Genomic DNA, 15,404 nt, shown 5'->3' on the forward strand with positions numbered 1-15,404 from the left:
ATTTCAAGGTCATGCTAATGCTTGGGTGGTATGGCAGTGATGGTGTCAGGTAAGGATTGGAAGCTGAGGTTTGGAAGGAAAAATTTGGAGTGACAGGATGATCTTATGCTGCCCTGATGGAGTGGGATGTTTCTTTTCCTAAATCTTTTTTTGGGTGCCATCCTTTTGGGGATGGTACCTAAAGTGTTTGGGAATTTAATGAGAAACCCATGGTTTGAGTTCCCCTGCTAGACAGTACTTCTTGAGGTCAAGGACTTTTTATGCCTTGTGTTCTTAGGACCTTGCTCAGTTCCTTGGTGTGTAGGAAGCCCTCAGATGCTAAATGAATGAATGATGTGTGTTTGAGATCCTGTCAACCCCAGGAAGGAGTACTCCCTTAACTGGGAGTTGGGAGGGCAAGGGAGGGGAGGAGGGGTTGGAATGAGAACAGAGAAGGGAGAGGAGAGGCAGTGGCACTGCACTGGCCGTCTTTCCTTTGCATGCTGGTGGTGGGTTGCCGTAACAGCGGAGAGTTGGCAGAAGTAGGGACGAGTGAAGTGAAGCAGCTTAGGAGGAGCGGTGTAGCGGCCGAGGTCGCTTCAGGCAGCAGGACTCGCGCTGGACAGAGACCGAGGCCTGCGCTGTCCTTGGGGCTTCCCCACTTTGCCCCTGATTTGTCCAAGGGCTCAGACGACTCAGGTCCGCTCTCTGAGTCTGTCTTCTCCCTGGGGATGTGGAGGGGCTGTGCTTCTTGGCCTTTGAAGCCCTTTCCAGCTGGCCTGGAAACCGCTGTGCTTCTGGGAGCCGGGGCACCTGTGGCTTCGATGGGCTGGCGCCTTGCACTTGGGATTTCCCTGACCGCTGACTGTCGGAGCTGTGCCGCCAGTTTGGTGGGGCCGTGGTCTTGTGGCTGGGAAGACAGATCCAAGTGTTTTGGTCAGGAAAGTTCCATTGCTGGGATGTTTCTGCCCCTTCTCTCCTTCTCTTGTCTGCTCCCTGTGGAAGCTGCATATCACGGTCCAGGGACGGCGGATGGGTGCCCTGTTTCCCCAGTCTAAGGTTAAAGCAGACATCTGGATCACATCTGTAGCTCCCCACCCTGCCTGGGAGACTGTGTGCAGCCCCTTTATGTTGCTGCTGTTTATGGGGGAGTTGGTATCCTGCTGGCCCAGTGCCCTGTGGGTCATTTCTGAAAGGGGGGTGGGACCAGGGGTAGGCTTCGCTCCTGGCATGAGAGCTCTTGTTTCGGTATCAGGAGGACATGCTCTGTTTACTTTGTAAGCTTAGTTCCTTTGCTTGCTTCCTTCTAGGGTTTATCTCCTTCTTTTCTGCCTTGCTCTCACTCCGTTCCTCTCAAACCCTGGGGGATGAGCTTTCTGGGCTGGATGTTCCTAGAATGCGTGGCTCTTGTGAACTGTGTTTAAGTTCTTCTTTTGGCAACAAGGAGGTGCACCTGAGTGAAAGGGGCCGGGAGCGTAGTCAGGGGCCTGTCATCCTGGTGTGTAAACTACTGCCCTGGGTTGCCAGTGGTCGCGGTTAAGAGAGGAGGAATCTGGCTTGGCTGAGGCTAAGAGTCTAGCCCCTGGATGTCTATGTCCCTGTGGACCTGGCCATGGCCGGCTGGCTCTCAAGGCCCCCAGGATTGGGGAAAACGCAGCTGGTGTCCTGTGGTTCCCCCTAGACAGAGGGTGGACCAGTGATCCACCCTCTGATCACTGTGGACCAGTGCTGATCTGTGGACCAGTGCGGCCCCATGACAAGTTCTCTGGATTTCTGCAGAAAACATGGGAAGGGGACAATGGAGTGAGCTTTGTCCTAAACTTAACTTTGTTTGACTTAAAGAGCAGAACTTTGTTTTAGGGATAGGTACTTTCTACTTTTTGATGATTGAAAATATACTTTCTTTTATGGAATGGAAGTGTTGGTAGAAAGTAGATCTTTTTTTTTTTTTTCCCTAAAAAAGAGTCTTTACTTGGCAAAATATGGAATGGTAACTAGTGTCTCTCACCATGATTTTTTTTTTAATTGGCCTGTGAAGGCTAAGAGCGTGGGAATCACTGTCCAGGCAACACTGCATTTGACAAATGTATCGCTGGCAGAGCTGACAGGCACTCTAGGCTGTTCCTGAGTGAGAGCTCAGGGAACCAGCCCGGCGTTTACAGCCCCTAGGGGACTGCTGGGACCTTCACCACCAGATCCGAGCAGCCATGTAAAAGAGGGGACATGTCCCAGGATTTGGGAGGTTAGGAAAGGAGGAAACCTATCCCTTCGGAACAGAACTTTAGATCTTAGCCCCTGCTCTTCAGGTGGGACAAGACAGAGCATCCCAGGCGCCTCCTGGGGATCAGGCCCTCTCCTTGCATCCATGCTTCTCAGTGTCTCCTCTTTGGGCATCCTTTCCTCAGGTCCATCCTGTCTCCACGTCCTCCAGCTTCCTTTGGGACTTCCGCAGAGCTGTCTGCTGACAGCTGCTTTGTGTCTTCCTGTAAGAAGGGGAATATTATCTTGATTTTCTTGTCTCCTTCCCTGCTCCTCACTTTTTTGGGTAGGTGTGGGTAGGTGGTGCTACAGAGCCCCTCTAGTCAGAGACATTCCATATTTTAATCCTAGAGGCGACTCCCAGGCCTGTTCCCATCCACTGCGGAGGTAAGTGACTACTTACTCCTCTGGGCGCTAAAGAGAGGTAACACACCTGAAGGAGTTCGTTTCTGCAGCTGTGGTCTTCCTTCCTAGTTCCAGGAAGGATTTAGATTCTAGGCTGACGTCAGAGGCTGTTTGATTTCCACATGCTTTTTTACCTGAGTGGTGGCTTGTAGCCCAGTGAAGGTGGCTGATTAGGAAAGTAGGATTTGGTGAGTGTGGAGATGCGGAGCCCAAAGTAAGTGCTGTGCTGCTTATTCTCTTGAGCATTGGTTTTTTTTTTGTTTTTCCCTCACATGTCAGATAGGGTAACCCTTTATTGTGAGGATTAATTGAGATGAAATACTCAGAATATCTGGTACATGGTAGGTAATCAGTGCATGGTGACAAAACATTCCTAGAACATCTAGAAGAGAATTAATCTTTATGCATAAAAATTATGTATGTTAGTCTCTGAGCTGTAATTGTTTATTAAATGTTTATTTCAAGACATCCCAGCTTACTCATAGAACTGTGGGGCCAGGCAAGAGGAGGGAGAAGTTTGCCAGCCTCCCAGAGGCTGGACATCCAGGAGCAAGGAGCCGGTGTGGCCCAGGGAGGGCCTGACCGAAAAGTTGCACATGGGTGAGGGAAGTGAAGGTTTGATAAAGATGGTAGGATAAAAACTCCTTGTAAAAAAAACTTCCTGGAAGTATGTATACATAAGGTTAGAAGCGTGAGTGAGAAATAGAAATATATATGGTGTGTCTAGCCCTCGGCCAAGTGGATTTCGTGGCTGAAACAAAGCTCAATGCCTGTGTTGAGAAAAGATACTTTGGGATTTGGGATCTCTCAACAATATCGGAACACCTGACCGATTCTTGCCTCACCTGCTAGTGGTTCTGTTTTCCTGAAGATGGGCTGTGGGTGGGGTGGGGTGGGGGATGCTATCAGGAGAGTAGCGGTTCTCACCAGCAAAGGGAGAACTGATTGGTAAAGTAGAAGTGATGAGACTCTTTAGAGATAGGGAGCCCATCTCAGCATTTGTGAATCCAGGGAGAAGCCTGGGCAAGGAGAGATGTTGACCATAGACTTTTGAAAATTGTTTTTCAGATGTAAACAGTTTTAAACCCCATGGCTACAGACTCTAAAAGGGAAGTTAGCTGGAGGGATAGGATTGCTTTTTAAAAAGAAAATGCTGACTCAGCAGTCCTAAATGGGGCCCTAAGGAGGAAGGTGGTGGGGGCTAAGAGCTGAACCATCTGTGTGGCTGCTTGGGCAGCTGTCTAGTGAGTGCAGATGGTGAAAGATCATGCTTTTTACATGGAAAGGGGGTGCGAGTCAAGGGTAGTCTGACCCTTCAAGAAGAATATTAGAGAGTCCAGAGAGGCCAGAATGTGCTGAGGTGGTGGAAGATGCTCAAGGCAATAAAAATCTTTTCTATGTCCCCAGTAAGAACATAGAAGGAAGGGGTGGTCTTACAGCTTTGGAGCAGAACTGGTGACAGATAAAAGCCTGTAGGTGCCTGTTGTGTCAGGGAGTATAAACTGGGGAAAGTATAAACCATGGCATGTGTGTTTAGGGAGGGAGAGCCAGCTACCCTACCTGAATCTGAGCCATCAGCTCCCTACTACACACCATCGTTGTGGAATTAGATGATGATTGAGAGAGAGCCAGAAGACCAGAGACAGGTAGAAAGTTCAGTTTTTCAAAGATATGCTGGAAATTGTAAACTGTTGTCAGTTTTTGACCATCCTAGAGCAGATTTCTAAATCAGTTATTTTTCACTGATGGCTGTGCTGGGTCTTTGTTGCTGCATGCGGGCTCTTCTCTACTGGTGGGTGGGCGCTCGTCTCCAGTCGCGATGCATGGGCTTCTGATTGCAGTGGCTTTTTTGTTGTGCAGCACGGGCTCTAGGGCCTGTGGGCTTAGTAGTTGTGTTGCATGGGCTTAGTTGCTCTGTGGCATACGGAATCTTCCCAGATCAGGGATCAAACCCCTGTCCCCTGCATTGGCAGGCAGACTCTTAACCTCTGGACCACCAGGGAAGTCCTAGAGCAGATTTTTTAAAAGGTGGTTCATGAGATTTAGAAAGACAAACGGTGGGCTCTGGGATCCCTGTGGTTCTCTCCAAAGCACCTCAAGTCAAACCAGTGGGCCTGGATTTCTGCAAATAAATGATAGTGTTTCCTTCCAGCGTCATGGATCAGAGGGCCAGTTTTTTATTTAAAGTCATTCTGAAGAGGCAGAGAAGGCAACGGCAACCCACTCCAGTACTCTTGCCTGGAAAATCCCATGGACGGAGGAGCCTGGTCGGCTGCAGTCCATGGGGTCGTGAAGAGTCGGACACGACTGAGCAACTTCACTTTCACTTTCATGCATTGGAGAAGGAAATGGCAACCCACTCCAGTGTTCTTGCCTGGAGAATCCCAGGGACGGGGAAGCCTGGTGGGCTGCCGTCTATGGGGTCGCACAGAGTTGGACACGACTGAAGTGACTTAGCAGCAGCAGCAGCATTCTGAAGAGGACACAGGTATAATTACCCTGTTCAGAATTTTAACCAACCAATTTGAGCAGGGATTCCATGCTGGGATCGCCTGGATCCCACTCCAAGGGATTCTGTCAGTAGTTTGATTGTTCTGGGGAGGGCTCCAATTGGGCTGGCACTCCCCAGGTATGCTAATGTGTAGTTAGAGTGGAACTCCTCTGACTCAGATGAGAGCTGATTTGATGGGCACTCACTTGGACCGCACATTGCTCACCTGAATCTTAGGGGACCTGAATGGATTACAACCATGTTTCCACCTTGCTGATCAGTGGACTGGCAGAATCAGCATCACCTGGGAGCTTGTTAGAAACGCAGAATCTCAGACCTTACATCAGACTTACTGAATGAGAACCTGCACTGTAATCACATTCCCAGGTGATTTGTATGTCCTTGAGAGTTTGAGGAGCTGGTCTGTGGCCCTTCTGTGAGTGGAGAAGGAGGTGAGGCATGCAAAAGGGGACAGGAATAAGTCTTGAACACACTCCCATTGCCGACAAGAGTAAGGAGGATGACCCAACCTATTTTTTCACCCTGTAGGCCAGGGAGACAAGAACATCTTGAGATTTACTCCATGCTTATTCTTGTTTTTCTGGAGTCCATTTCAGTCTAGTCTTATGAGTTATCAGTAACCCCTTTAAGAACTTGTGTGTGTGTGTATGAGTGTGTATATGTGTGTGTTTTGAGCACAGTTGGGAAAGGGCTCTCAAGATGTTTGCTGCTCAGCAGCCTGACTTGGGACGTGGGAGCCCCATGAGGGAGTAGTAGCTGTTGGTAGTTGTGAACAGCAGGAGCACATCCATAGAACTCTGGGTTTCGTGGAGGGGCCTGGAGGCTTAGGAGCAGAAGAGATGCGCGCCCTCTCCCTCGGATGTAGGTTCGAGCAGGTATGATCAGTGGGAGGTGTGTGGTAGTGGCAGTAGCAGCGGTGATGCGATTTTGGAGTTGAATGGTAGAACGCGGGTGAAGGAGATTGGGGCAGTCTGCAGCAGTGGGATTCAGCAAGACTAATGGAATTTAAGTCCAAAGTCCTGCACAGATTTTTAAAAGAGAGAGAAATGTACAAGAAAGGATCCCTGGCTTCCCAGCAGGTAGGAAGAGCTGAAACTGTAAAAGGTGTGTTGAAAGCCTGTCTCTAGGAGCTCTGTCAAAGTGGTCACATGCAAACAACTGAAAAAGATGGTTGTTCAGCTTGGAAATGAGTAAGTAGGGGAACTCAGGCTAAGATGAGTCCTGTGTGGAAGAGGGAGTTGGTTCCTTCGTGTCGGGGAATGTGCAGAACTTTTATTAGAGCATAGCAATTATAAGTAGGTAGACTGAGTACATGTTTGAAGAAAAGAGTTGTCTAACATTTATAGCTGTTCCAAGACGGAAGAACCAGTCCTGTGCCTGCGTGGGTCTTTGTAGAGGCTGGGATGTTTGAAGATGCCCTCTATCAGGTGGGGGCTTCCTCATGTGGTGGTCTCTTGCTGAAACTATGTAGTGTAGCATATTCCTTAGACAACGACATTGCAGATAAAACATTGTTCTTCGGCCATGAAGTTTTTGGTCGATCTCTAGACCTAATCTCAGAGCTGGGTGAGAATATGGTCTGTGAACTTTCTGAAAATTTCAGCCGAGCGTATGAATGTGCAAGGGTGTTTTTTCTCAGGGGAGAGGTTCGTGGTTTTCAGAAAATTCTCAGGAGTGTTTATGACATCCCAAATTTAAGAAGTATGCTCTATGCGAGCTGTCTGATATGGACGCCTTTAGTCATGTGTGGCTACAAAAATTGAATTTAATTAACATGAAATTCAGTAACTCGGTCACACTGGCTGCCTTTCAAGTGGCTTGTGTGTTATATGTATGTGTGTATATATATATATATATATATATATGTATTTTATCTGTGTGGGTAATTCTACTGGACATGTAGTTTCCCTCCATGGTCTCTAAACCCTCACTGAAGCCTGTTTCTGGGTTGGGGAAGTAGCTGTTCTGGTTGGCTATTCTTGGGAGGGTTTTTTGGGTTAGGGTCCTTGTCCGCCCCCCAAGGTAAGTGGTGAGAGGGATAAGGAAGTTGGGTTAGGGTCCCTGTTCCCAGGGGCAGTGCTTTCTTGGGTTCTAACCCAAAGCAAAGCTTACTGCTTCTGATTGAAGGCTTGAGCCATGTTTAAATTATCTGCTGTGGGGAAATACAATAGGAATGAGGGGTGGCTCCCTATTCAAAGACACTCTCCCACCCTCACTCGTGCCCAGCAGCCCTGGAGAACCTTGTCTGAGTGTACTTGCTCTGGCACGGACCCCACCCTGAGTCAGCAGTTACCTCTCTGCCTTGGGCCTCTCCTTCTGGAGGAGGCGGTGTGGTGACTGGGTGAGTTGAAAGACCGCTCTGGGGGGGGTGGGGGTCTCAGGAGTTGTCGCTGATTCCCCTCCTCCATCCCTTCTTTACCGCTCCCTTGTGGATTGAGGGCAGCATGCTCAGCAGGACAGGAGGTGCTGGAAAGGAATCGGACTCCTTTGTCTACCTTGAGCCCTGCTGCCCTTGGACTGGGAGAGCCCTCTAGGGGGGCTTTAGGCCTCAGCCTGAGTTGTCTGTGCAGGGCCCAGCCTGCTGGCACCCCTGGGGTGGACACACCCCTCTGTGGCCTTGTCTCCTGTCATTTGCCTGCGAAATCTGATAACCTGAGTTCTTATTAGTCACTGAGGGAGGGGAAAATAAAAGTCAGTACTCAGAGTGGGGTAACTGGCCAGGCCTCCGGTGACCACTGGGGGGTTGCTCACTTGCTTCAGGGCACACAAGCTCTGTTCCTGAACTGCTGGTTCTGACCTGTATGCATTCCAACTCCACTATGCCCACCTCCCCACAGCCAGCCAGGGCGTCCGTGGACAGAATGGTGTGCCTCTCCTGGTACAGAGCAATTCTTGATGCTCCGAGTGAAAAGGGAGTTGCATTAGGTAGACTCATTTGGGCCCATTTGTCAGAAGGCATGTACCCTCTAGTCCCCCACCCCATTTAATTACTGCCAGAGGAGTCTTCAGGAAGGGGTGTGGAGATGCTGGGTCAAAAATAAGTGACAATGTACCAGACTAGAGTCTGTTCCCTTCTGAGTCTTTCTTGTGGGAAGGACACTGAGTGGCTCTCTTTGGTCTCATTTTGGTTTTTTAAATTATTTTATTTTAATTTTTTGGCTGTGCTGCATGGCATGTGGGATCTTAGTTCCCAGACCAGGGGTGGAACCTGTACCCCTTTCATTGGAAGCACAGAGTCTTAACTACTGGACTGCCAGGGGAGTCCCAGTCTTTTGATTGACTGCTCTGCTCTTTAAGGGTAAGCTCTGGGTGCCCTGGTTCCCTGGTTGATGCTGGGAATGATCCTGGAACCCTTGAGGAGAGAGAGAATGGCATCTTCTCATGGTGAGGCTGGGTCCAGTCTGGACGGTTGACAGTGCAGGATGGGGTGGGGCACGGAGAGCCAGTGAGAGGAGAAGAGATGGTGCTGGAAGGATATGGAGGAGAGGCGCCTTCCTGGAATTTTCCTCAGTCCCTGGATATCCTGTGTCCCCTGTGCCGGGGGACGGCACTGGTGTCACTTCAGTTTCTGGAGGCAGGGTGTCACCTGCTTTGACCTGCAAGTTGCCTGCCCAGCCTCCTTCTGCACATCTCACTTGGGGACTGGCTGCTGTGAGGCGCTGCGCTGAGCCCGAGTTGGCGGTAAAGGGGAGGCAGCATTTACTCTGTCCTTAATGAGCTCACAGTCTGGGCAGGGAGACAAGCGTGGCAACAAATAATTACAGAGCAGTCTGGTAGGGCTTCAAGGGAGGGATGCCCTGAGGGCAGAGAGCAGTCTCAGTCACTGTTAGGCCAGGAGAGCCCATCATGGAAGGAAAGGGACCTGCTTTGAGTTTCAGCAGAGTGATACGTGAAGGATGAGGTGGGGCTTCCAGGAGGAGGGAGGCATCTCCCCGGAAGCTGAGTTGTACAGAGATGCTACTCAAATGCTCGAGACTGGTGGCAGAGGTGTGAAAGGACATGGACAGACCGCAGGGCAACAGCTGAGGGTGTTCGTGGATCTTCAAGGTGGAAGGTAAGACGCTTTGTGTTAATTACTCTTAGAAGGCTTCCCCTGGGGCTGTCCCCAGGCTTCTAAACCTCAGTATTCCTGCCTCACCTTCTCAATAACCAATTGAGTTTCTGTTATGCTGTCATCCCAGTTATTAGCTTGGCTCGTGGGACATTTGATGGTCCAAAACTGTTGAATATGGAGTGGGGAGACCCTGACAAAGTTCACAGAATATAAGATCTTCTTACAAGCATTTAGCACAGCATGTGGGGGTTGTGGGCAGAACCACAACTGCTGCCTCTCGGCCTGGGGGGTCTGGGTGCATTCTGTTTGTTGGCATGGAAGTGTGCAGGTAGAGTTGCTGGCTGGCTGTGTTTTCCCTCTGACATCACTGGGTGCCCGAGTTCAGTCTGGTTCTCCTGCATCTCCAAGGAGGAGCACCTTTTCTTCCCTTCTTGCTGTTCTTCCACCTCCTTGGCTTTCTCCTCCCCGCGATTGCCGTTGACACAGACTTCCGCTGCCAGAGCTAATTGTGAGGCCTGATCAGTGAATGAAGGCAAAGGCAGTTCCCATGACAACCGTAAAGAGTTTCAAATATAGGGGATGATGTGTGTGATGGGCTGCAATTACTTGGGTGGAAATTGATGCGTGGACACCAGTGACTTCAAACATAGTCTCTGAAGGTGGAGGGGGTGTTGGGTGTCTTTGGCAGGATCCTTTGTGCAGTGGAGAGGGAAGGGAAGGTCACAGACTTCCCCCACATTGGATTCCAAGTGCCTTCAGTGTGTGGAATGCTGGGCAAAGAAAAAAAAAAAACCAAAACCTAGGGCTTTGAAGAGGCACGACTCTAGCCATTCTGCTTGGAGAGGCAGGATACACAGACAAATAGCAGTACCAAGTGTCAAATGAGAAACACTGGAAGTGTTGTCAGCTGGCAGAGGACTCGGGTAACCTGAGAAGGCTTCCTGGAGGAAGTGGGGCTTGAACTGAGCTTTGAAGTAAAGCCCTGTGGGGAGTGACCTTGTTCAGGACACAGCCATGGCAAGGGAAGAGAAGTCGTCTGTCTACCCCCTGCCAACTCTAGAAGAGGTAGGTTGATAAAACCACCTGTGTTGCTGCCAGTGAGGGAGTGATGCGGGCCCAACTCAGTCTCCCAATTTCTCCATCTGTAAAATGGGCATTAATAGTTCCTACGTCATTGGTTTGTTTTGAGGGGTAAATAAGATACTATACATCACGCTTCGGTTATGGGGCTTGGCATGGGGTTGCTGCTTGGTTGATCCTCCTATGCTGCTGCTGCTGCTAAGTCACTTCAGTTGTGTCTGACTCTGTGCGACCCCATAGACGGCAGCCAACCAGGCTCCCCCGTCCCTGGGATTCTCCAGGCATAAAGCCCCCCAAATCTGTGTCTGGATGCATCCCCATTTCTTAGTCTTTATGTATCTGTGTGGGTTCTGGCCTGTGAGGATCTGTATTTCTGAGGTTCTCTGTGTTGGGGTATTTAATGGGTTCTGAGAATGAGTTAATCCATTCACCTCTTCCCTAGTGGAGAGGGCTGTGACTCCATTTCTCCTGCTGGGAGTGCAGTGGGGTCTAGGGGTCATGATGGAAAGTGGGGAGAGATCTTCAGCCCCTATGAGAGGGGTCACAGTTACCTTTGAGTTGGTCACTGTGAAGCCCCAAATACGGAAAGAGGGGCCGATAGAGAGGAGAGGGGGGCAGGTGTGAAGTGTGGAGAGTGTCCCTGCCGGAGGCAGGGTGGTCCTGGTATGAGCCTCTGTGACTCCTTGGAGCCCTAGCATTCCAGGTGCTTCAGAACAGGCAGGAGGCCAGAGTGGGGTAGAGGTGATTGCAGGTGCACTGCCTTGGGGACCATGGGCTCAGCTACTGTGTCTGCAGGCTGCCAGGGAGTGGGCTGCGACCTGCAGTTGGGGTGGGATTTAGTTAGCACTGGGGGGGGGGGTTCAAGGAGAGAGTCAGGGTGGCTTGCAGCTTTGTGAGGAAAACGCGTGCTGGCTGAACAAGGCTGGGTCTTGGCTAGGTGGCAGGTCCTCTCCTCCCAGGAAAGCAAGTGTTCCTCTGATCTCTGGGGACCTCAGAGAACAGAACAACCTGGAGAGTGGCTTCTGCATCTCAGTGCCCAGCGCCCTGCCCTTCTACCCTCCTTGTGTAGAAACTCAGCTCAGCACATTCCAGCTCTGTGCAGAGTCTAGTGTGGGGAAGATAGGGCCCCTGCCCACGTGGGAGAGACGGCCATGTAAATAAATAACTGTACTTGGTGTGACTGCTCTAGAAGAGGCCCCGGGAGGAGTAGGGTGAAGCTCATGGGGGCTAGATGAGCTGGGAAGGCAGCAGTGGGAGGTGACATTTGGATTAAGCCTTGTACCATATTAGCTTGCAGGTGGGGGAGAAGCAGGGGAACCTAGGCAAGGAGCAGCATTGCCAAGTCTCTAAGGCATGAAAATATTACTATTCTCAGACCCATAGCTTAAAGGGAAGTAGTGTGGTTCAAGTGACCCCATCCCTCTTTGCTTTTCCCTGAGGTAGGCTGGGAGAGAGGGCTTAAAGAACTGGAAGGAGATATGCCTGGCTTGGAATTCTGCTAACCACTAACCAGCTGTGTGTTGACGGGCAAGTAACTTAACATCTCTAAGCCCATTTCCCCACAAGGTTGTGTGTGGAGTAAGTCAAATGAGGTGCTCCCACGGTGTGCTGGCACAGGGCCTGGTACATCGCAGGGGCTTGATAAACTGTGGCAGCCGTAGCAGCAACAGTATTGATCGTTATTATCCAAGCAGCGTTAGTTGCTCTTATCCAGCAGCAGACTGTGTGCAGTGGGTGGGTGGGGCAGGGGTTTTGGGGGCCAGGATAAAGGAGGGGACCTCGCTTGGCCTGGCCAAGGTCAGAGCTAAGGGGAGCAGAAGCACACAGCTCAGGACGGTGCCCCTTGGCCTGCTTTGTCACCTGTCTTCCTCCCTGCCCTAGGGAGGAGCCCAGGAGGGCTGCCCTTTGTCCCCAGAGGTGAGGCAGGTGTGGTCCCTGGTGCCTCCTGGAGTCTCCTCAGCAGAGGCCAGCTTTGCTGTCTCTCCTAGGACAGCTTGTCCCATTCTGAGTGCCCCCTTGGAGCTTCAGGGATGGGCATAATTGGGCCAATGTGGTGGAGTTGGTAGCAGAGCACGACGCCGAACGCTCTCACACATCCTGACTCGTCCTGCAAGCCACATCTGTGAGACCGAAGCAGCACACGGTGAGCTCTCTCAGAAACGACGTGTGGTAGTTAGGAGTGCCTTCAGTGTGGCAGGCACCGTGAGGCATTTTTTCAGGCTCCTCATAACTGTGTGAGGTAGCTGCTATTGCTCATGAGCAATACTGATCTATAAACTAGAACTGCAGATAGGCTAAGAGAGATAAGGTACCACCACCAAGGTTCTGCAGCTGGATAGCGGAGCCAGGAACTGACCCAGATGCATGAGTACCAGAGTCCATATGACGGTTCCCCTCCTAGAAGGCGGAAACTCTGGGGTGTTGGCTACAGGGAGGGCTTGGGGTGAAACAGGATGTCTCTTGGGTTGCCTAGGAACTGCAGGGCTTTCCTCTCCCCATTCTGTTCTCCTTCAGTCTCCTGGGCGTTGCAGCCTTCAAAGGCTCAGAGTCTGGGCTGCCTCCTCTCCTCCGCCTTTGCAGGGGATGGGGAGCCCTGAAGTCTGGGTGTGCCACCTCCCGTGGCCTTTCTGAAAGAGGAGGAAACGTTGCGAATGGTGGTGGAGGCAGTGCTGTCTGGAGGGGGTGGCCTATGTTCAAGCCGCGGGGATGAGCGATAGTAGGGTGAGGTGTGGGTGTTTATGAGCAAAGGAGGGCAAGTCTGACTTGGTGAGGCTTTGAGCCACAGGCAGTGTTGGCTTCAAGAGGAAATCTGTTGATGGGAGGTGGGGAGGAGACGACTGCATAATGGTTGAGAGTCTGGTCTTTAGTGCTGGACAACCTGGCTTGGAGTCCCAGAGCTGCTGTTTTCTAGCTGTGTCACCTTGGGTAAGTTACTTCACTTATCTGACCTTATTTCCTCATCTGCAAAACGGGGTGAAAGGTTCCTCCTCCAAGGCTTTTCTTTTCCTTGGAGAATTGCAGGGGCTGTTGCTTTTATTATAGTGCCTGGCACTGTCCTAGATGCTGCCGGGATGAGGCAGTTTGCTGGTGTCCTAGGGCCAGAGAGCGGCCTGAAGGGGAATCCCGCCAGCGTCTGCTCGACCCCGAGCGCAGTCAGTCTTTGACCCTGGAGATGCAGAGGATGCCTCTGGGTATTACCTTCGGGTCCCCGACTCGGAAGCAGGCGGGGGTGCCCCGGGATCCCCAGCCTGCCGGGGAGCAGCGGCGGGCCTGGGCCACAGCCAGCCCGGCTCCGCGGCACCCTTGGCGGTGCCCCCGCCTCCCGGCCGGGCAGGTCCACCCCCGGCGGCCCTGCCCCCGCCCGGCCGGCCGCGGGGATTGGCTGGTGAGCGCGCCGCCCCCTCCACACCAGCCTCGCCGGCGGCGGGGAGGGGAGCCAAGCCGGCAGCTGGCCGCCGCCGCCTCTGCAGTGCCTCCCTCCGTGCGCTCCGGCGGGGATAATGGGAGGCCCGCCGGCCGATGCACCAGAGGAGGCCGGCCGAGGTAGAGCGGGCAGGGCGGGGAGGGACGAGGCCAGACCGGACACAGGAGGAGGGGCCGAGCCCTCCTGGATCTTGGGAGGGTGGCTAGGGGAGACATGAAAACAAAAACACTCTTGAAGGCGAATGAGTCCATCCACCGCGCGTCTGGGTGGCAGCTGGAGGCAGGAAGATGGTCCCTGCTATCCTTTCTTTCCCAGGGCCCCCTGCCTTCCCTTCTCCCCCTTCCCCTGCAGCGTGCTGGGGGTGCAGCAGAAGGACTTTGCTGCTTTCCTGGTGGCAGCCTGGCTTATCAGTCTCTCCGGCTTCTTTTGCAGGTGGAAATAAAGGCTGGTGAAGGAGCCGGGCCGTGGGGACAAGGGGCTGCTGTCAAGGTACCTTGTGTGTGTGTGTGTGTGTGTGTGTGTGGTAGAGGTGAAGTGTTTGACTGGATTGGATAAAAATAAAGGGTCTCCTCTGGTGATCCCTTAATCTCCCACTGTGTGTAGCAGCAGCTGAGGGGGAGGGGCGGCGGGGGTGGAGGCGGCCAATGAATTCTCAGGCCTGTGTGGGTTTTGTTTGGATTCTTTTTGCTTTCTCAGCTGGATGGTTTGGGTGCAGTTGGGATTGGGTTGGTTGAACTGTTTTTGTTTTTTTTTTTTTTTTTAAGACACACAACCCACTCCCCACCCTTGCCTCTGGAAATCTCTTGAGAATGTTCCTGGCACTGTTGGTTTGCATCCAATCTGCAGAAATCCCCCGGGGGGGGGACGGGGGGGGGGAGTTGCGCTCCTGAGTCTGAAGCTGATAGGGTGTCATTAGTCATGCTGCTGTCACCATGGAGATGGCTGGAGAGGAGAGGAGGTGGTGGGGGTGCGGATATTTTGGGTAGGGTGGGGGCTGATGCAACATCATGACTGGGAATCCTGCAGGCGGTGGGCTGCTGTTACTCTGTGCCGATGGGTGTCTGGGGGACTCGGAAGGGAATGTTACCAGGTGCGTGGGAAGCGGCAAGGGTCGTTGAGCTTCTCCATGTGGTTGTCTCCAGGCCAGGGCTGGGGTATTTGGGGCAGGGCAGAGTCTGGAATATAAGCCATTATGAGGAAACACAGATGTTCTTCCCCGGTTGGCAAAGGCCAGGATCAGTAGGTTTCCTTGGGCTTTGCCCTGTTTTCAGGGCTGGGGATCTGCTGTGAGTTTGGGATTACTCAGCAGTATCTTCTGCTGGCCCAGAGTGAAGAAAACAGAGCACAAGGCAGCTCAGAGTGGCTGCCTCTGAGGTCAAGAGCAGAGAGAGGCTGGGGAAAGAGTGTAGGGACAGGTGGGAGGCAGGACTGGATGGGACTTCTCCGAGGAGAGCAGAACCCTTTCCTGCCCCTGCTTCAGCTCTGTCTTCCCCTTTAGCCCCTGGAGCCTGTGAGGAGCTGGGAGAATCTGGTTGCTTGGGTAGCAGGTGGGCAAGCTGCTCTTGTCCCCAGATGCTCTTAGATTTTCCTCCTGGGAAATCCTCCTCTGACTTCCTGGGAAAACTGTGGGAAGCTCCCTGGAGGTGCTGAAAGTGCCACCCTCACTGCCTGGGCGGGACACTGGCAGGGAG

At 52.2% G+C, this 15,404-nt stretch overlaps 1 protein-coding gene across 7 annotated transcripts in view; it reads left to right on the top strand.

Moving 5' to 3' along the window:
* Nucleotides 1–15,404, top strand: part of TET3 (tet methylcytosine dioxygenase 3) — a 112,103-nt gene that overhangs the window by 3,538 nt on the left and 93,161 nt on the right. For 3 of the 7 annotated variants that reach the window (XM_055401122.2, XM_055401120.2, XM_055401121.2), the window contains one exon: nt 14,146–14,202. In XM_055401122.2, coding sequence (XP_055257097.2) covers nt 14,146–14,202 — 57 coding nt within the window. Of the gene's footprint in view, nt 1–3,545; nt 9,210–12,067; nt 13,215–13,299; nt 13,833–14,145; nt 14,203–15,404 lie in introns of those variants that run through there. The other 4 variants (XM_055401125.2, XM_055401123.2, XM_055401124.2 and 1 more) reach the window with 4 other exon arrangements.

The sequence above is a fragment of the Moschus berezovskii genome, chromosome 11 (genome assembly GCF_049115385.1).
Source record: "Moschus berezovskii isolate FMDL1 chromosome 11, NW_MosBer_1.0, whole genome shotgun sequence".
In the NCBI taxonomy this organism is placed as follows: Eukaryota; Metazoa; Chordata; class Mammalia; order Artiodactyla; family Moschidae; genus Moschus; species Moschus berezovskii.